Raw genomic sequence first — 21,611 nt, 5'->3', positions numbered from 1 at the left:
TGAATAATTTTGGTACATGTTTTGACTCAGAAGTATATGAGCGAGATACACATTCAATTTCCAGTTGATGGGTTGGCAATAAGCCAGTAACCGACGATATCATAATATTATAAATAAGTCCCGTACAAGACTCGAACCGTCGAACGCGATTGTCATTTATGTTAGATGTTTGAAAGGCAACTGACTACCCCGTCTTATAATAAAGTCAATGCAATAATATCAATTAAGGCAAAAGTCGAAAGAAAATGCGGCAAGTGTAATCCATAAAAATAAAACTTTAACTGTATGAGAAAGGCAGACCAATCATGCTATTTAATTTTGGAAATTTTCGTGACAGTTTTCAGGTTTCTGTTCTGAGAATGCTCAGAATCGAAAGACTTACAGGGGGCAACGTAGGAGCAAAGTGACACAAAGTAATAGAAATGTAATTACGATTAGCTTAATGTTTAACAGAAAAAATGCATCCCTCTCGGAAAGCAATACCCGGCCGGCCCTATCAAGTCACTCAAGGGGCGAGACTAGAACCTTCGACCTCCCGACTCGTAGGTGAAAAACTTACAATCACTTACATGTATAAAATGGACCACATCGGTACACGCCTATACGATCAGTACATGAACAAAAAGGGCACATTAACGATCCGTTGTATCTGTGTAAAAGTTGATGTCAAGTGTGTAAGAGGATGTATGAGAGGATATGACTAATTTATTATCATGATGTACCGTATATCAATTTATCTCGTGAGAAATATCACATTGATGGCAAAAACAATTTATTTTAGATATACTAATAACAGAAAGCCAAAGGTTTATACAGACATTCCCAAATTCAGTTCCTGAGAACAAAACAAGTTATTTGGGTCCATGGGAAACATCTAAAGAACTTCTCGAATGGAGATCGATTTTTTTGATTTACGAATTGTACACAAACACATCGGAAATGACTTACTCAATGTCTTTTTTTTCCCCAAATAAGAGACCCACGCATTTATGCATCCAAGGTGCTGTTCAAAAGATGTCGCTTTTTCGGCGTAAGCTGTATTAAGCCAGCTTTTCACCCTGACTTGACCTTTGTAAGTGTCCAATAATACTCAAATAAAATTTCCCGCGGCTAGGTACGAATGAATACACTTCATTTATTCCATTGGCTGATTTGAGTATAACACCATAACATTGGAAACATATCCGCGTCTTTGTAACACTGTTTTACTGCATGAAACAATTTTATCTCTAATGAAAAGGCTCAATAGATAGAACAGTTTTACAATCAATTTTCGACATAAATACAGTTTGTGCGTTCACCTTTTATTTTCAGAGAATTACCAGCGCAAAAGCGTTTATACTAGTAGCTATGTTGTCATATTTAGTACTTACTTGCATTGCATTTCAACCCGCGAGGTTTCGGGTCAACTCGCGGCCATTTGTGAAAGTCAGAGTTTATATACAGTTCATCACCGGAGTTCGCAGAAGGGGTTGCGATCATTGTGTTACACCGGTCTAACTGACAATAACGTACTGAATGTAATGCATTGCATTCCAATCCGCAAGGTATCAAGGTCAGGTTGCGGTCAGTTGCAGAAATCTTTATATAAACGCCGTCTCGTAAACTTTGTGCACTTGAAGTCTGTTTTGATCAGAAAGATACTAAATAAAGATATTCGGCGATATTATTGTGGTATGTCAATCATCGATTTTTAATATGGTTTCAACATTTGCATGATAAGGACCAATTTTGATAAAAATAATTAGAAATATTTATCCATTTAGACCAGTTTATTAAGCATGAGCACAATAATTCACTATACTATAATTATGCAATTAAATAAGATTCGAGTATTGCCGGCTGACCTATATGCAATCGTTTATTTTCATGTTTCTTGTGTTTTTCTATTCTGTAAATATAGATATCTGAGTAATAATATCACATAAAGCAAAATAAGCCACGAAATCTGGCGCAACACCCCGTAATTGATTTGCTTATGATGTAGCTAAGAACTGCGCAGAAAAAAGGCATCCGCTACTTTTTATCTCATAGAGATAAATTTTGATCGTTCATAAACATCGACCACAATCAACGCCGTATATCTTTTTAAAAGATATTTCTTGTTTTAATTAAAAACAAAACAAAATTTAATACCGACGAACATAAATGCTTGTACAGTTGTAAATGATGGTTACTAGAAACAAAACACAGTGCTAATCAATACATCTACAAGTGTTTAAAACAAAATCGAGTTGTCATAGGTCAGGTCAAATATTCCAAAAACGTATGTAAACTGTGTTATCTATACGAATGTCTAATGCGGTGTTTGTTTTGATGACTCGTTGTCACGCTATCTCATCCGGGCACTTAATGTCCTTGACACTCTTTCTGTGCGAGATTGCGTTGCACGGAACACGGCGGTTAGGGGTGTAAGAGGTGAGAATTGGTTGTAGAGGTAGAGGGGCGGCAATTGTCAATATCAGGACCCCCCGCAAAAAAAACTAGAAATGGCGCGGCAGAGGCCGACGCGTATCCCCACGCCGAATGTTTGACTTAGGTGTGCCCCAGGGTTGGTAATGGGGCCATGCATAGCTGAGATTGACCGTATTGTCATAAGAGAAGTTCATCATCAATTAGAAGTGAATTGGTGTAGAAATGAAGAAGTTATAGTAAAAGGCAATTTTGGGTGGGTGTGACATATGTGGGCAGGGCGCCCCAGGGTTGGTAATTGTGCCATGCATAGTTGAGATTGACCGTATTGTCATAAGAGAAGTTCAGTATCAATTTGAAGTGAATCGGTGTAGAAATGAAGAAATTATAGTAAAAGGCAATTTTGGGCGGGTGTGGTCTATGTGGGCGGGGCCCCAGGGTTGGTAATGGGGCCATGCATAGTTGAGATTGACCGTATTGTCATAAGAGAGGTTCAGTATCAATTTGAAGTGAATCGGTGTAGAAATGAAGAAATTATAGTAAAAGGCAATTTTGGGTGGGTGTGGTCTATGTGGGCGGGGCGCCCCAGGGTTGGTAATGGGGCCATGCATAGTTGAGATTGACTGTATTGTCATAAGAGAAGTTCAATATCAATTTGAAGTGAATCGGTGTAGAAATGAAGAAATTATAGTAAAGGCAATTTTGGGTGGGTGTGGTCTATGTGGGCGGGGCCCCAGGGTTGGTTATGGGGCCATGCATAGTTGAGATTGACCCTAATGTCATAAGATAAGTTCAGTATCAATTTGAAGTGAATCCGTGTAGAAATGAAAAAATTATAGTAAATGGAATTTTTTGGTGGGTGTGGCCTATGTGGGCGGGCGCCCCAGGGTTGGGATTGGGGCCATGCATAGTTGAGATTGACCCTAATGTCATAACAAAAGTTCAGTATCAATTTGAAGTGAATCGGTGTAGAAATCAAGAAGTAAATGTAAAATAACCTAAAAAAATGAGTGATAATTTCTGACGCGGCCCCACCCCAACCGCTATAACTTTTGACCCAGGGGTCAGATCAAATTTCCAAATAGTGCAGGGTCGCACATATGCTCATAGCTACCATGTGTGTAAGTTTCAATGTTCTAGTGCTTTTAGTGTAGGAGGAGATAGTGGCCAGGACGGACGGACAGACAGACAGACAGACAGACAGACAGACAGACAGACAGACAGACAGACAGACAGACGGACGGACGGCGGAGATAACCACAATATCCCCACCTTTTTTTCAAAAAGCGTGGGGATAACAACAACAGCAAAAATACACAACAAAACATCAACAACAACTGCTATAATTGTTTTAATATGCAAGTTTCACGTTTACTGAATTCACTGTGTTATTGCATTATTACAGTGGATTTAACATCTATATAACACAGATTGGGGGTTTTATTTGAATACTGTTGCCATGGTTGTTTCAATTGTGATTCGGCGCATCCAATATCAAAAAGAATATTAATGAAACAGAAAAAATGTAATACTATTGCAAAGGACAATTTGTTTATCATATGTTTGTTTAAAACTTCCCTTTATATAGGTTGCACATTGCCAATAAATGTATATTGAAGCTGTAATACAGCAGCATATTTAAACATTCACATTATTGCTAATTTTCAACCAATTACAAGAAAAATTTTGAATTTTCAAGGTAACCATGATATTTCATTCAATTCAACTCGGTTCTTGTTTTTGTTAACGGAACGCACTTAATTTGTTTCATTTATTGTGGGGTTTATAATTTGAAATAATTTCGAACGTTGCACATTTTAATAGGGGTGGTGTATGCACAAAAGTTTTCGCCCATCTTTAAGGCCGTGTCTGGAATTGTGACAATTCCAGAGACGGCCTTAAAGATGGGCGAAAACTTTTGTACAGTCGCAGTCAGTGTAAAATAAGTGTATGGTTCAAGGGAGGCAAATGTGTATAAAATTGTCAACTAGGATTGTTCGAGTTATCTTCAATTTGTTACACCTACAAACAGAAAAGAGTTTATTCCAAGTAAACTGGCTTGCAGAGAAGCACATCTTCTCGAGTCTGTTTTCTACGAAGAAAAGTATGAAGCGTCTTTGAAATAATCATGAGAAAGCTGTCTCAACTTTGCCGTTGTCTTTCCGTCATTTATTTCGCCAGATTAATGTGTCGCTTATAGCTCAAAAAGTTCAAACGATGGAGTGACGTAACTTCAAACGAAGATCTATAGATATTTGCGCAATAAACTGTGATAAACATGTTCATCATCGAGTGAACTTGTGCACCGGGCTATTTTGATGCATTTTCTGATCGACTCTAGTGGACATTAAATGTATATTCATACCGATCATTATGCGAGGCATTTTTTGTGGAATATAATTGCATCCGCCTTCAATGGCCATACACCAGAATAAAATGGTGTTCCCGTCTCCCAACCTCAAAGTTTAAGGCAATCCATTAAGCTCAATATTCAAGTTTGGCCATTCAAAAGCTCAACATCTCTCAGCTATATTTGCCACATAACTGTATGGAAATAATCTGGCACAAATGGGGACCATTAACGACGACGCGCCGCATGTGTAGCAGGGTTCGGTTAAAGGAAAGCTTACGATGCCTTGCTAATTGAGCTGGCTTATAGCGACGCGGTAACATGTCTTCTTGATTTGTGTTCGGGAGGTCTCGGGTTCAATGCCCACTGTGGTTGGGGACTTTTCTGACTAGGTTAAATTGGTGCCCAACGTGGGACCGTGACGTAACCTGGGTATGCTCTCACAGGCCGATGTGTAATTATACATCACTGTATTCGAGGACGAATACATATTTGAGTGTGTGTGTGTGTTACCCACTGTGACACATAAAAGACTTACTCAATGGTCAATGTCACTTTTAAAGATCAATGCTCACATTTGGCCTTAAAACTCATGTAAATGTGTCACTTATCATGCAGTTTTGATAACGAGCCTCTAAAGACCCCGAGAATCGACAAAATGTTTCGTAAAAAAAAATTGAATCACCCGTCTCCCAAACCCCACAAGTTAAGGTCACACGTAGAATCAGGTCCCTGGTAGAATTCTAAAGTTAAATTTGGTTAAGAAATTTCAGGGGCATGACAAAAGGTCTTGGGCCCGTCCGGGATTTGAACCCGGGACCTCTCGCACCCAAAGCGAGAATCATACCCCTAGACCAACGGGCCGCTATGTATTAAGGCGTTGGCAATATTAATATATCACTAACATTATTCATTATTAGTAGCTAACCAAATACATTCTTTTCAGATATTACTTTTTGAAATAGAACTGCACCAAACAAAGGTGTTTTTAAATTACAATCACTGATCACGTATCGTTGACAATTTGTTAATTATTTCAAAAATCGAAAAATAAATGGCATGTGACAACAGACATAAACTTTTTGATCACGTGACACAACTAAAATCAAAATGGCGACTGCGATGTATTTGGAACATTATCTAGACAGTAAATACGTTTTATTAATAATCGTGTGCATTTATACATCCAAACAAATTATTATAATTATGTAAAAACTTGATAATTGGTGTTCATAGTTAGTGTATACGCCAATTTTATTTCTAGGAACGTTTTGACATTTTTTTTCTACTGACCTACTTTTTTTACACAATTTTGGCGCAAATGTCAAATGGAAAATAACGTTTTAATTATTGTGGTTGTGTTTTAAGTGTTAATTATTATAACATCATCAATTATCTGTTGATATATGCATAGCATTTTCAAATAAACGTTTCAAATCTAATTTGAAAAGTATGATGTTTGGGACGTTCATTCGTACCTAATATGATTCGTACCTAAAATTGAAAATGATAATAAATTAACCTGGTGAATTACAGGTTTACTAGTTTGGATAAAATCTCCACAATTTCTGCACAGCTGTCTTTCAGTTATTTATAAATAATAATAATGTAAAAAGCTCTACACAAAATTCTGACTTAAAATATTTTATTTCATGAAAACACAATATACTCTTATACAATGTATTATTCTTTAACTACAATAAACATAAAAATCGTTCATCTAATTATTTGTACTAGCCTGTATCCTTATGTCACATGAGCCAGTAGGTGAAAAGTGCGCAGCCAGTCAGGGACCTGAACCCAGGACACCTGGCTTACAGGGCGAGTGCTCTCCTAACTGAGCCGACTGGGCCAACACACATCCTTCCACCAATCCCGCTAAATTTCAGTACCATGACATTCTCCCTTGCCATGCTGGAAATGATCCTCAAATTCTTGACGAACCCACTGGCAAGTTCTATGGAGAAGTGTAACGGCTGTAGCCCCACGTTGGGCGCTATTGTCGCCAGGTGGTGCAAAGTGTGCAGCCAGTCTGGGACTTGAACCCGTGACACCTCGCTTACTAAGCTTACCGGGCCTCCACACACTCCACCAATCCCGCTTGAGTTTGGTTCGGTGACATTAAGTTGAATTATATGAAAGAGAGAATAATTCTGTAGTAGTATTAATAACTCTATCTGTTTATTTTTAGGTTTAGAATCACTTCCAGGGGAATTGCAAAGAAATTTCAGTTTGATGAAAGATCTGGACCAAAAAGCACAAGGTAATTTTATAATGGATAAAATGGCACAAAGATCCACAGCAGAGATTTTTCCTTCTTCATCAAGCACCTTAAAATGGCTCTTTCCCAATGGAGAAAAAACACACACAAATCCCCAAAAAATCCAGATTGAAGTTTTTTTTTTTAATATACTTTTTAAATAAAATGCAACAATTAGTTAATGAGCCTATGCAGCTCTATGGCTTGAAATTATGTAAATATAATATTAACAACTTGGTTATAATTTTTAAAGTAATTGTTAGCAACATATCAAATACACCATTTTCCCAACCTGAAGAAGACTTCACAACGCCAATTTTCCCAATTCCATTTTTTTTAAACCATTATTGTTCCCAATTGGTCTGGTACTGGTACTTTTCCCAATTGGGCAAAAAAAAAAATCGCTGAAAAGTTATTCAATTATTTTCCTGAACATTGGCAGTAAAATGTTGAACCCTTTACCACTTAGACACATATTTTCACGCATTTGAAGTCCCTTAGAAAGTTCCATTTAATTTAAGACCTTTTTTACTAGATTCAAGTTTTTAAGACTTTATCCAAACCTTAGATACTGTAGAGCAGCAATCAGCATAAAATCTGCTCTGGGTTTATGCTGTTTGCACATAGCCATTTTCACTTGTTTCTAAGTGGGAACAGAGGTCCATGCATGAATTATACTTTTGGTGAGTGAAAAAAATCGTCATAAAATTTGGCATACGCATTTTGTACAATTATCAGTTGGACCAACAGTGCACCAATTCGGATTTTTTGATCAGCCATTTCAAAATGCATGTTTATGTAAACAAGAGTAGACGTTCTCTTGCATGTTTTCTGCATGTTCATGTATACAGTTTTTATAAAATACAAAATCAAAGACTTGCGGGAGTATTCTGAATACTACTGTATCAAGCATTTTGACATATTTATGACCCCTTTTTTACTTCGAATATGCATATTATTGATAAATCTATGTTAAAGTTTGCGTAATACCCCAAATATTTCCTGTATCCCTTGACATATTGCTTTCAAATTTTGCATGCTTATTTACCAACATGACCCCAACCTATAAACAAGAGCAGACAACTGTATCAAGCATTTTGACAGAATTATGGTCCCTTTTATACTTAGATAATTGAACATTTTGCTTAAATTGCCATAACTTCTTTATTTATGATCAAATGTTATTAATACTTTGACAAAACAACACTTACCTGAATACCACAATGGATTCCATCCAAACAATACCCCACGCCCCAACCCAGAATCCCTTCCCACCCCCCCCCCCCTTCCCCATATCCCCCACCCATTTTTTTTTTTTTGCCTTTTTTATTTTTGAAAGATCATCTAATAAATGACCACACCCCACCCCACATTATACCCCCCTCTCAACCCCCCTACCCTTTCCCCCCCCCCCCCCCTAAAAAAATTAGTTTTTTCCTTTTTTTATTTTTTGAAAGATCGTCTAATAAATTATTGAAGATGAACAATTTCCCCATGATGGCTTACGTTATACTTTCAAGCACTGGAATAGTCGAGCGGGCTGTCCTCTGAAAGCTCTTGTTAATTCACTTTTCAATACTTTTTTTTCCTATTTAATTAATTGGCTGTATAATTGTTGAAATTCATAATGATTATTTATCGATTACAATTTTTGATACCAATGTCATTGCATAAGAAAAAAGTTAACTTGAGGTACTATATTAAAAATATGGAAAAAAATCAGCACATGAAGGTTTTCTTTGCAGATCTAATGAAAGAGATAGATGACAAAGCCGAAGGTTACCTGTCCACAGTACGCACAATGTCACCCGAGAAGAGGACCGACTTTCTCTCTGCGATACAGAAACTCTTCAGCAAGAGCCGGGAGTTCGGAGACGACAAAGTACAGCTTGCCATGCAGACGTATGAAATGGTATATACAAGTATTAATAAATTGAAATTTGGAAAGATTGCAAGCCCTCTAAATTTGTAATCAGACATGCCAAGTTTCTCTGATTTTAACCCTTTACCACTTAGATACATATTTTTATGCATTTGTTGTCCCTTTGAAAGTTAAATTTAATTTGTGATCTTTCTTACTAGATTACAATGTAAGTTTTGAAGGCTTCGTTTCCAACCCTTAGATACTAATGAGCAGCAAACAGCATAAATCCTGAACAGACTGAGAGTACTGCTGTTTGCTCATAGCCATTTTCACTTTGTCTCTGAGTGGGAAGGGTTAATACATAGGTGCAGTAATTTTTTTCCTCTTACATGCTGCTTCCCATTAGCAAAAAGTAACAATTATTCCCCAAAATCTGACCAAATTTCCCCATAAAGATGCAGAACTTTTCCAATAAACTTTAATAATTAATTAATTGAGTTTATTATGCATGGTCATAATTCTGTAATATTTTATAACATTAATTAAGCTAAACATTCATTTATAAACCATTTGAAACTGTTATTTATAATCATATCAATAATGTTTCATTTGTCCTGATTGCATGATTTTCCCCGCAATTTTTCCCAAACCAAAATGCACCGGCTGTGAGATATGAAGCAAAAAAACACGCACTTCTTTGTAATGTTTTCTAACATGGTTTGGTCTCATTAGAACAATTATTATTAAGTACTTGGTTGTGCTGCTATTTAAATGTATTATATGGGCTTCCCATCGATTGAATCATGTTGCCGCAAACTGTATGCTATTATAGAAAATGTGAAATTAACACTAGCTGGTCTCAGAAGTTCCAACAGCCAGAATAGCATGTCCAGGCCGTCAGGCATTTGGAGCTTGAAGACTGACTATGCCCACCATATATACAGAGTTCATTCTTATAGATAGTAGATAACTGGGCAGATTCTGAGTGAAAGAATTTGTAATTATAAAATAACTTTTATACTTTCATAGTAATTATTTGATCTTAATAAGTGTTAGAAACAAAGATTTTGCTTATAGTGACCTAACCTCCTTCTTTCAATAAATTGTGTACAGTGATTATTTGAGTCAGAAATTCTAGGGCTAACGGCAAATTAAAAGCAACATTTCTAAGTGGGGCTCTTTTGATGTTCATCCCTGGCATGATGTCATAAATTGAAAGACTATTTCCTTTTGGTTGTCCAACCCTGAATGAGGTATATACTCGTCCCTTGATTTTTAACCCTTTACTGCTCAGATACGCATTTTGATGTGTTTGTAGTCCCTTGCAAAATCAATTTAAATTTAAGACCTTGACTAGATTCAAGTTTCAAAGGCCTCATTTCAAACCCTAATATACTGATGAGCAGCAAACAGCAGAAAAGCTGAGCAGACTGCTAGTTACCATCAGGTTTTTGAGTTTAATGCTGGTTGCAAACAGCCATTTTCACTTTGCTTTTGAGCTGGAAAGGTTTAACCCTTTGCATGCTGGGAAATCTTTAGTCTGCTAAAATGTCGTCTGCTGAATTTCTAAAATTAGCATTTTCTTAGAATTTTTTTTCAAAAAATACTATCAAAATAGCAAACAGTTTGGATCCTGATGAGACGCCACGTTTTGTGGCGTCTCATCTGGGTCCAAACTGTTTGCGAAGGCCTTTAAAATTCGGTTCCAGCGCTGAAAGGGTTAAAATACGTTGACTGTTTCTATAGGTCGACAGGTACATTCAGAGATATGATAGGGATATTGCGAGAATGGAGGCCGACTTGAAAGATTACGCTTCGAGTTGCTCCGAAGATGAAAACAAAGAAAATGTCCCAAAAAGTTTGTATTGCCAATTCCATGTGCATTTGTCATGCAGGGTGTGGAAAACCAGACATTTGCCAAGCCTCTCAGATACCGCACCGACTTTCTTTCCTTCGTGTTTCCCGTGTTCTTGTAAAAATTTATAAAATACTCTCGTTCTGGTGAAAATGGGCTAAAGAATACAATGACTGAATGTCATCCTAGATTTTTCTGTGCAGTCCGCACAGGCTAATCAGGTACGACACTTTCTGCTGAAACTGGATTTTGGTTTACAAGTGACTTCCTTGAAAGGAAGAAAGTCCATAAACACAGAAAGTCTTGTCCCTGATGAGTCTTTGGGGACAGCACAGACAAATCTTGACGACACTTTATGTACATGCACTAAGTAAAGTTTTCCCAAAACAGGGCTCAAATATTCTGAAAGATTTGTTTGATTATTGTTACTTAAGTTCAAGTGAATTATAAAAATCCTGTTGTATTTTTAGTGACTTAAATCTAAAATGACATACAGCAAAGTGTACCCCAAATACCCAAGGACTTGTTTGCTGTCAAAAAAAGTAGTTTACATGGAAACATTTTAAATTGATATTAAATAATTCAACTGAAAACTGTGTTCTGTTTCTGAGAGGTTTTGCATACTCTTGTCTCGGTGGTAGGGTAGCTCCTTTTTAAAAAAAATTGAATTTCAAAATTAAGTTTTACTGACAATCATGTAAGCTAATATTTTGGCAACAATATGTTTACATAATCTAAATAAATAACTCACTCAGTTGGGTACAGAGATAGCGTTGTCTAGCATGTACCTGAAATACAGAAAAAAATATTATTAGATGTAATAAGTTTAAGGCTTGTTTAGATTTGAAAAAAGCACTTAAATCACAGTCAAACAAAAGTTGAACTTAATGTTTAGTTCAAAATGCTTTACTTATAAATGCTTAACATTTGGTTATTCAAACTTTTTCAAAAGGAGTTACCCTTATGGTCAGAAGTTAGTGCTAATGAATGTCACAGTTTTGAGAAAAGTATTAACCTAACCGCTTTGTTAATTTCTCAAAGGTCGATAAACATATACGAAAGTTGGACGCTGATTTGGCCCGGTTCGAGGCAGATTTGAGAGAAAAGAGCCAAAGCAAACCCAAAGAGGAGGAAAAATCGGATTCTGGGAAAAAATCAAGTGTGTATGAACGATGTAACAGTCCGACATCAATCATCATCATCAGATCATATTTTCATTGTGGCTTAAATGGTGAAAATGTTTGGGGGCTATAAGCCCTTCTTTATGTTGTGTTTTTTATGCTTGTACGATCTGTAGATAGCGATTGGCTTATTGTTAGTTTTTTCCATCTGTCTGTGCATCCTTCCATTTGATGAGGACATTTGGTTTAACAGCTGAAGACAATTTCACCTCGACAATCGGACATTCTCCTTCTTTTGGAATAATTGATATGGTCAAAATTTCTGGTGAACGAAAAATGATGTGTTTTGTTGAGCATCATTAATGCTTCATACAAAGCTTTGATACTTGTAGGAATTATTTCTTTGAACGCTGTCAACACCTGACCATATTTTACCTTGACATTCAATAACGTTTTGAATTAATCAGAAGATCCAAATTCTGGGCTAACCCAAAAGAACCCATTTTGTCTTCATAGAAATACCACATGCTAAAAAGTTTAGATACTTGAATTGATGTAATCTATGAACACAATCAACACACCCACAATCAGTGTTCTCCGGAAGAACCGTCAGTCGGTGATTTCACCGGTTACATTCTATGTAGATGCCGGCTACTTTCCCCAAAATATCACTCGAAATGGTGCAAATACACCAGTTTTATTGCTTAGTCGCCAGCTACTTTGAAAATATAACTGGTTTCTGAAATTTTTCGGGATAACACTGCCACTACACCTGACGTCATTTTGACCTTTTTGATTAACCTTCTTTTTGGCATAGACTTTTTCAACTTGGCCCATTAACAATACTGACCAGGCTTCCACTGGGGCAAATGCGTTTATTGAATGCAGCATATTGTTTGTTTTTGAAATTATGCCTTTGCTTTGTTGCTTTCTTGAAGACTTGTTTGCATACTTGTGTTTTCATTCATCAAGACAGGGACAGGCAACTTTTGTATGGACTGTAAGTTTTGGTGCAACAGTATTGAAGAATATCACTGTTACTGGACACTAATAATAGTTTACTTTAAAATTATCAATTTAATTTTATTTTTAAACCTTTACCATGCTCTTTATATGTATAGTACTGCTCTATCTTGTTACAGTTACATTTGTATTTAATGAGGTTTGTCTGACATTACAAGGTCTTTTATCAGAGTGCAATTCATTAAACTTATTCATGACATTATTTAACAATAGTTGTAAAATTATCGGAGATTAAAAAATGAAAGCATGTGACTATATAATTGCTTCACTTTCATCCAAAACCCAAGTTATATATAATTAACATTCATGTATTTTATATGAAAACAATTATTTATTCTTAAGATTAGCAGAAGATTAGCATTCACTTCTTGTTTGCATGAAATAATTTAGTTTTCAATTTTTATTTATTGTCTCTTCTATTGTTTAACTCATTGTTAAATGTTCATGCATTATATTGTTAACACTTTCACCAGTATCTTTGCAAGCACTCTTGGCATTAATCAAATTTTAAATTATTGGTTATTTAAATTTTCAACAAAGTGATGACTTTTAATTGATGCACTTGTGTGTATATTTATTTCATACAATATGCACATGTGTTTGAACTAAGTTTTGTTGCTTATTTAAAATTATTCATCACACAAATGCGTATTGATTACTTAAAAACGCACAGGCGCTTTACAACTATGAATTGAAACATATTTCGATCTTCAAACCTGGAATAGTAATAAACAACAGAGAATTAGAAGAATTATTGGAATACTCAAATGCAGTATAACAGGTTTTAGAAATAATTCAAATTGTATAAAGATTTTTTTTGTTTAATCAATAATAAATTGTATGTACAATTATTCAGATTTACAATGTATATTGTTGTCTTGTTTTAGCACTGAAAGACAAAGAGAAGAAGAAGCGCAAGTCCATGAAAGAAGAATTTGATGACGAGATACCAAAGAAGAAAAAGAAGAAAGGACAGGGGTTAGTGATTGGTGATTAATAAGATTTGTGAACTATTTATTAATGGGATTTGTTAAATGGATATTAATTTGCTTTTTAAAATGGTGATTCCACGTTCAATGCATCAATTCATACTTCACTGTTATGAAATTCCACTTTAATTGAATCCAAGATTCAAAAGTACGATTAGGGCTATATTCATATATAATTGTTATCTAATTCAAATTTGCTTAAACCAAAAGTATTTTGTTTGCTCTGTTCATATTGCTTTGTTATCTCATCATGTTGTTCTTCCAGGTCAGGAGTTGAGCCGGTAGCGCCACCTATCCTGTCCCCGCTGTTGTCCTTGACAATGAACAACCCGTCTGACGTCCTTGACATGCCCGTCGACCCTAACGAGCCCACATACTGCCTGTGTCATCAGGTGTCGTATGGAGAAATGATCGGCTGTGATAATCTTGATGTATGTGACATTAATATTCAGTTATTTTAGTTGAGGTTAAACCTACTTAATTTACGGTGATTGCATCTACAGCCATAGGCTATTTTTAACATTTTAGAGTCTGTTTTCAAGGTAGAACCTGTACTTGGAGTCTTTTGGGAAGGTCCAAAGAACCCCCCTACAATTGGAAGCAAACCTGTGACCCCCCCAGTCTCTAGCAGGGCCCCATATCCACTACGCTACAGCGTTCAATTAAAATACTCTTTATGCATGAAAGGATATTTGCAAATAATTTCGTAGACTTGTTACATTCAAATAATTGATTGTTCACTTCTCTAAATGCAGGGATAGAAAAATACAAATTGGTTGCCCACTTTCTTTCTTTCAGTAGGTATTATACGAAATACATATGTGCTTTCTTTGAAAATCAAAGGTCCAACCATAAATTGTAGGGGCCAAGGGCTAGTGGGACCCTACCTATATCCATCCCTGAAAATGTATTGCCTTTTTTCAGTGTCCCATAGAGTGGTTTCATTTTGGCTGTGTTGGACTCACCGCAAAACCCAAAGGAAAATGGTATTGCCCCCGATGTACAGATGAACGAAAGAAAAAATGAAAGTGTGGACAAATGTTTGGTGCGCTTGAAATAACAGCTTGACTGGTGTTTTATTATATATTTTATTTTATTTGAAATAAATAACGTTTTTTTTCAAAGGATAAATGATTACCTTTAGTAGGAACAATTTTTGCAAGTGTAGAGCATAACTTAATGCTTTATATATTTACCTATCCTTGGTGTGATATTGGAATTTTGATCTGGGGCTTTTTCTCACCATTTTTGGAATATGACACGTATCCATGAAATTAGAAATTTAGGCATCAATTTTCTTAAAATTGGGAAGAAGAATTATTGTTCTATAAATATATTTTGACAAATTGATAATAAAAACATGAAGCAAAAACTCCTGAACATAAATGTTAAATGAATAATAAAACTTTAAAAGTAATTATTTGTACACTTATTCAGATGATTTATTTATAATCATAATGTTGCACAGTGAATTGTGATTTTTGGGCTGGATTTGGTTATAAAGATACTTTTGGCCATTGGGAACATAACCAAAAACTGCTTTTAAATCAGACTACAAAAAGGCTGAGGCCGTGTGAAGAGTTTCAAGATTTGCAAGATGCCATTCAAGAGTAGGCAAACTGCATGTTTTTTTACTTTTTGATTGAAAGACGCAATTTTAACTCGGCGTTTCGGAGAAAACCCGAGGTATTGTCATAGCCATCTCGCCGTGTCGTGCTAAAACCTTATTATTGGCTCCAAAATCTGAGATCTTCCACCTACAACTTTGAAACTTCATATGTAGATGCACCTTGATGAGTTCTACGTGCCACACACATTTTAGGGTCACTAGGTCAAAGGTCAAGGTCACTGTGACCTCTAAAAAAACACAATTATTTAAAACTGCACCCATAGCCGAGCGTGGCATCCGTTATGCGGTGCTTTTGTTATATCAATTCAAATTTCCAGTCAGCACTTAAAATTTACTACATTTGATTTACTCTATTTGTTTGAAGTGTTTTGTCTGAATTGTAAGACCCTTTTTATGGCCACGTTTAGCTTTGTTCTGCTGTCAGACTGCATGAAAGTGAAATGCATGGCAGCAGTTATGGTTTTTGTTAGTTCAGCATACCATTGGAATTAAACCATGTTGACTCTGTGTTAAGTTTGATGAATTGTATGCAAATACAATTATATTGATGAATTGTATGCAAATAATTTTTTCTTAGATTTTTAAATGGATTATTATTTCAGCACAGGCTAATCAGGGACGACACTGTCCACTTTTATGACATTTTTCATTTAAATGAAGTAAGAGACTTAGCACAAGTCCAATTAAGGCAGAAAGTGTTGTCCCTGATTAGCCTGTGCGGACTGCACAGATTTATCTGGGACGACACTATGCACATGCATTATGCCCAGTTTTCTCAGAACGCGGCTCATATAGATATGTATCTTTGATTCGCTTGTCTTTCAATTACTAAGCATGTCTTAACAATTAATTGAATTTCAGTATTATGAAGTTTGTGGGAAAATAACAGGGTGCTTTGAATGCTTTAAGTTTTACATTTATTTTGATTTTTGATCCAAAATTTTTACCAAACAGTCATGGAATTTTTTCCATGCATTATTATTGTAATAACGTTTAAATGAGAATGTAATCTTTTGTTAGAAATACGCGATATTGATACGCGCTGATGTATAATTTAATGAAAGCAGTTCAAATTAATGTAAATTTTCATGTTTCTTTAAAGGTAGTTTGTTAAAACAACATTGAATGTTTTTCACCACATTAAAGGAAAACACACAAGCCATATTTGTTTTATGAAAGTAATTTGATTGTTTGGTTATTTTTGGCATATATTATATCATGTACAAAAGCATGCATTGTTTCTGAATGTGTATTAATTGTAAATCTGCATGATCAATGAGTATTTATGATATTTAACCATGGATATGATGTCAGATCCTTTATTGTTATGACCATTACATTACAATGACCATCTTACTGCATGATATTAACAGAGTCGTTCGAAAATGGGTCTTATGCCATATGCAGCCAGTGAAGCTACAGATCAACCTGCGCAGGCAAGTAGTCCGGTCAGGAGCTACACTGTGCCTGTGTGATAAAAGTCACGTAAGATTTCGTGGTCTCATAAGCAGTCAGTTTGTCTGACCTGACTGCACATGCTAATCTTGAGCAACACTGTCTGCATATGACATAAGACAAATTTTCAAATGACCCTGGTTAGAATAATTTACATCATATTTTAGTTCTAGTTTCAAGTTTGATAGTGAAATATAATATCAAATTCTGTTGTTGATGCTTTAGTTAATTTATATTTAGTCATGATCAAATCACCTTCCATTGTTATTGTAGTATTGTTTTAAAGGTGTCATAATGTGATCAAATCATCTTCCATTTGCCATACTGTGTATTCATTCTCATTAAAGTCTGTTGACCTGTCGCTGTATTTCATAATTCACTGAAAGTAGTTTACTCTCTATTTCTTGTCCCCCCATGGTAAATAACGTCCGACATAGTGAATGAAGGGTAGCCTTTTAGGAATAATTGCTTCAAGAGTGCATGTTAAAGCACAAGGTAATACGCTTATATAATTGTCTGTGAAGGTATCAAATTTCTCACTTAAAACTAGTCATTCATAAAACAATATTCATTAACAGATCAATGAAGTGCATAATTTGCATTTAAAATATACATGTTTAAGCTTTTTGTTTTAATAAATAAAACCTTATATGTTGACCATGAACATTCAGTGTGTACTTTGACTAGACAACTTTGTAAGCATGTTGCACCTGTGTTGTTACCTAGTTATCCCTTGTAAATACTACATAATTCATTTCATCATTTAAAATTGCACCATTATTGTAACGGTTTACTTGTTTAGCCCACTTGAGCACACCATGCTAATTTTAGCTTTTATTATTGCTAGAGGCTGCATTTAATGAAAATGTATGCCACATTAAGAGTTTGAAACTGTTTCACGGGTCAAAAACTCGGTCAACATTTCAAATACAATAATTAAGAGGTCACGATGAGTACACATTCTAAACAAAACTTGGTCACATTTGTCCCAATCATATCCTGGCTGAGTTAAAAACTTGGTCACATGGGCTTTGAAAAACATGCCACAAGGTCAAAAAACAAAAGGATTGCTTAAAGGTTAGAGGTCAGATAATATGCCCAATCTATATGAAACTTGGTCAGAACATTTGTCTTATTGACATCTTTGCCAAAATTCAAACTGGGTCACACATGGACAAAAGTGAGGTCACTAGATCAAAAAGAAAATGATTGTGAACACTGTAGATGCCACATCTATTGCACAACCTTCATACAACTGTGCATCATTTCTCAACATGTAGATGTTATTCTTATATATTATACAGTTTAAGAGGATATTACCCACAGATAATATTACAGTGATTAGTTTTTACTTTAATCTGAACAGTTAGAAGAGAATTTTTGCTTGTATGGCAATTTTTGTATTTATATAGATTTTTACATTGTAAAACCAGTTATTGCATGTCTTTAAAGCACAAGTTATGGCTTTTAATATTGTGGAGTTAAATCTTTTCATAATTTATTCTTGTTGATATGCATGCATGCTTATGTCTCACAGTTACGTGTTCAACACAATTTATCACCATGCTTGTGTCATCATCATTGTCATTCTTCATTCATCCACCAGAATAAAAGTTATTTGTTTGAATCAAATTATTTTTGTCTTTTTTTATGATGCATAGTAATTGACCGTTGACTTTTATGCCCTCACAAGTGGGATGCAGTAAGCATATGGGCCGTGCTCTGTGAAAAGGGAGTTTAATGCATGTGCGTAAAAAGTTGTCCCAGATTAGAATGTGCAGTCTGCACAGGCTAATCAGGGATGACACTTTTCCCTTTTATGGTATTTTTCATTTTAAGAAAGTATCTTCTTTCCAAAAGTCCAGTTAAGGCGGATTGTGTCGTCCCTGATTAACTTGTGCGGACTGCACAGGCTAATCTGGGACAACATTTAACACCCATGAATAACCCCATTTTCATAGAGCATGACCCATATACTTCATAATATGATTTCACTGGGTAATTTGTATGACAACTTTCATAGAAGGTTGTATATGGCACGAGCAACAGTCGATACAGATAGCACTGTCTTGAGGTCCTTTGGAAAATTCCTATATTAGCCATATCTTTATTATATGAGTCGTGTTCTGAGAAAACTGGGTGTTCTGAGAAAACTGGGCATAATGCATGTGCGTAAAGTGTCGTCCAAGATTAGCCTGTGCAGTCTGCACAGGCTAATCAGGGACGACACTTTACGACAAAAACTTGATTTTTGGTAAAGAGGGACTTCCTTGAAACTAAAAATACCATAAAAGCGGAAAGTGTCATACCTGATTAGCCTGTGCAAACTTTAGCCTGTGCAAACTGCACAGGCTAATCTGGGACAACACTTTAAGCACATGCATTATGCCCAGTTTTCCCAGAACATGACTCGTAAATTGATGACTTACCATCATAAGGCAATGTGTCTCGTTTAACACCTATCTCCCTACCTCAAAGCTCAAAGTAAAACTTTTGACATGAACCCATTTATGCTTAGTAGACTCTCCCATCCTTCTCAATTGGATCAATTTATTTCAAAATTAAGGATGTCTAGTATATTTATTTCTGTATTTAGAATATTTCTTACAGAAATTCCTTTAAGCAAACAGCGCACACCCAGATAAGACGCTGCATCATGCGGTGTCTCATCTGGGTCTTCGTGCTGTTTGCAAAGGCCTTTTTTCTAGACGATAGGCATAAATGGGTTAAGCGGGATATGGGACATCTGTGCCATATGGACACATGTCTAGCTTTTTTCGCTCACCTGTCACGAAGTGACATGGTGAGGTTTTGACCGTGTTATGTCCGGCGTCCGTTGTGCATGCGTGCGTCCGTCAACAATTTGATTGTGTAGACAGTAGAGGTCACAGTTTTCATCCAATCTTTATGAAATTTGGTCAGAATGTTTATCTTGATGAAATCTGGGTTGGGATTGTATTTGGGTCATCTGGGGTCAAAAACTAGGTCACTAGGTCAATTAATAGAAAAACCTTGTGTAGACAATAGAGGTCACAGTTTTCATCCAATCTTTATGACTGACTGATGGGGTTGTTCACCCTCTGGACTTCCGTTAAAAACCATTGCCTGAGCACACTGCTTAACATATATACTGTGTATTAATACGGTTGAAAACAGCCATATGGTCAGCCCGTTTGTACTGGGCTGAACCATAAACATAATAGGGTACTTTGCAGTGTTGATGCGGTGCTCTAATAAAAATATAATAATTTAAAAAAAGCTTTTCTTTTAACAATTTAAAACGTTGAATATAAACGAGATACTCAAGAATCTAAGCATATAAGACTACGCTAAAAGAGACGATTTCCTATTGGTTGGTTGCTTTTTAAAAACTTGGCGCTGATTGGTCGCATTTCCTTTACTTGCAAAAGCAAGTAGGTCAATCAATATGATCTTTATGAAATTTGGTCAGAATGTTTATCTTGATGAAATCTGGGTTGGGATTGTATTTGAATCATCTGTGATCAAAAACTAGGTCACTAGGTCAAATAATAGAAAAACCATGTGCAGACAATAGAGGTCACAGCTTTCATCCAATCTTAATGAAATTTGATCAGAATGTGTATCTTGATAAAATCTGGATTGGGATTGTATTTGGGTCATCTGGGGTCAGAAACTAGGTCACTAGGTCAAATCATAGAAAAACCTTGTGTAAACAATAAAGGTCACAGTTTTCATCTGATCTTAATGAAATATGGTCAGAATAATTGCCTTGTTAAAATCTGGGTCGGGATCAAATTTGGGTCATCTAGGGTCATACACTAGGTCACTAGGTCAAAGTTTAAAAAAACTTGTGTAGACAGTAGAGGTCACAGTTTTCATCCAAACTTAATAAAATTTGGCCAGAATGTTAATCTTGATGAAATCTTGGTAGGGATTGTCAAAAACTAGGTCACTAGGTCAAATAATAGAAAAACCATGTGTAGACAATAGAGGTCATCATTTTCATCTGATCTTAATGAAATATGGTCAGAATGTTTATCTTGAAAATATCTGATTTTGGATCGTATATGGGTCATCTGGGGTCAAAAATTAGGTCACCGAGCCAATTCTAGTAAAACCTTGTGTAGATGAAAGAGGTCACAGTTTTCATCACGTCTTAATGAAATTTTGTCAGAATGTATTAATTGATGAAATCTGGCTTGGGATTGTTTATGGGACTGATAGTATTTAAGTTGATGTAGCAAGGTTAGTCAGGTGAGCGATTCAGGGTCATCATGGCCCTCTTGTTCAAACAGTAGTTTGGAGAGTGGAATATAGGGGCATCTTTGCCTTTTGAGCACTTCACTTTTTTTCAAGTAATAAGTATATTAAGAGCATTTTTGGTGAAAACAAACGGACTGACAAGAGCAACAGTGTATACATTCTATCTAAAATAAAAGGATGGGGCAAACAGTTTTTTTTCCATACCCCCCCAATTGTTTGATATACAGTATAGTACTAATTGTTAAGCAATTAGTAATATTTCAAACAATATATGTGTTTGTCAGAAGCACTATGTCCCCTTTTGTGCCGCTTTGAAGCTATATATTTGACCTTTGACCTTGAAGGATGACCTTGACCTTTCACCACTCAAAAATGTGCAGCTCCATGAGATACACATGCATGTCAAA

General features: G+C 35.8%; 1 protein-coding gene and 1 non-coding gene across 3 annotated transcripts; one reads left to right on the top strand and one right to left on the bottom strand.

Annotated features, from left to right (window-relative positions):
- Positions 1–5,554: 5,554 nt before the first annotated feature.
- Positions 5,555–5,626, bottom strand: Trnap-ugg (transfer RNA proline (anticodon UGG)). Its single transcript has one exon. It is a non-coding gene; the product is annotated as a tRNA-Pro (tRNA).
- Positions 5,627–5,831: 205 nt separating this feature from the next.
- LOC127882058 (inhibitor of growth protein 5-like) lies at positions 5,832–18,591 on the top strand. 2 transcript variants are annotated; one of them, XM_052430462.1, is made up of 7 exons: positions 5,832–5,909; positions 6,954–7,025; positions 8,768–8,934; positions 11,783–11,900; positions 13,773–13,863; positions 14,140–14,305; positions 14,799–18,591. In XM_052430462.1, exons 1-7 carry the CDS (start codon positions 5,873–5,875, stop codon positions 14,898–14,900), a joined length of 753 nt encoding a protein of 250 aa, XP_052286422.1. In that variant the 5' UTR covers positions 5,832–5,872; the 3' UTR covers positions 14,901–18,591. The 2 variants fall into 2 exon arrangements, with proteins under 2 accessions (XP_052286422.1, XP_052286423.1); XM_052430463.1 differs by lacking the exon at positions 11,783–11,900 and adding an exon at positions 10,633–10,744.
- Positions 18,592–21,611: the final 3,020 nt, after the last annotated feature.

This window comes from Dreissena polymorpha, chromosome 5, assembly GCF_020536995.1.
Source record: "Dreissena polymorpha isolate Duluth1 chromosome 5, UMN_Dpol_1.0, whole genome shotgun sequence".
NCBI classification, from domain to species: Eukaryota; Metazoa; Mollusca; class Bivalvia; order Myida; family Dreissenidae; genus Dreissena; species Dreissena polymorpha.
The sequence above is the reverse complement of the archived record's forward strand: the minus strand, read 5'-3'. Positions and strand labels throughout refer to the sequence as shown.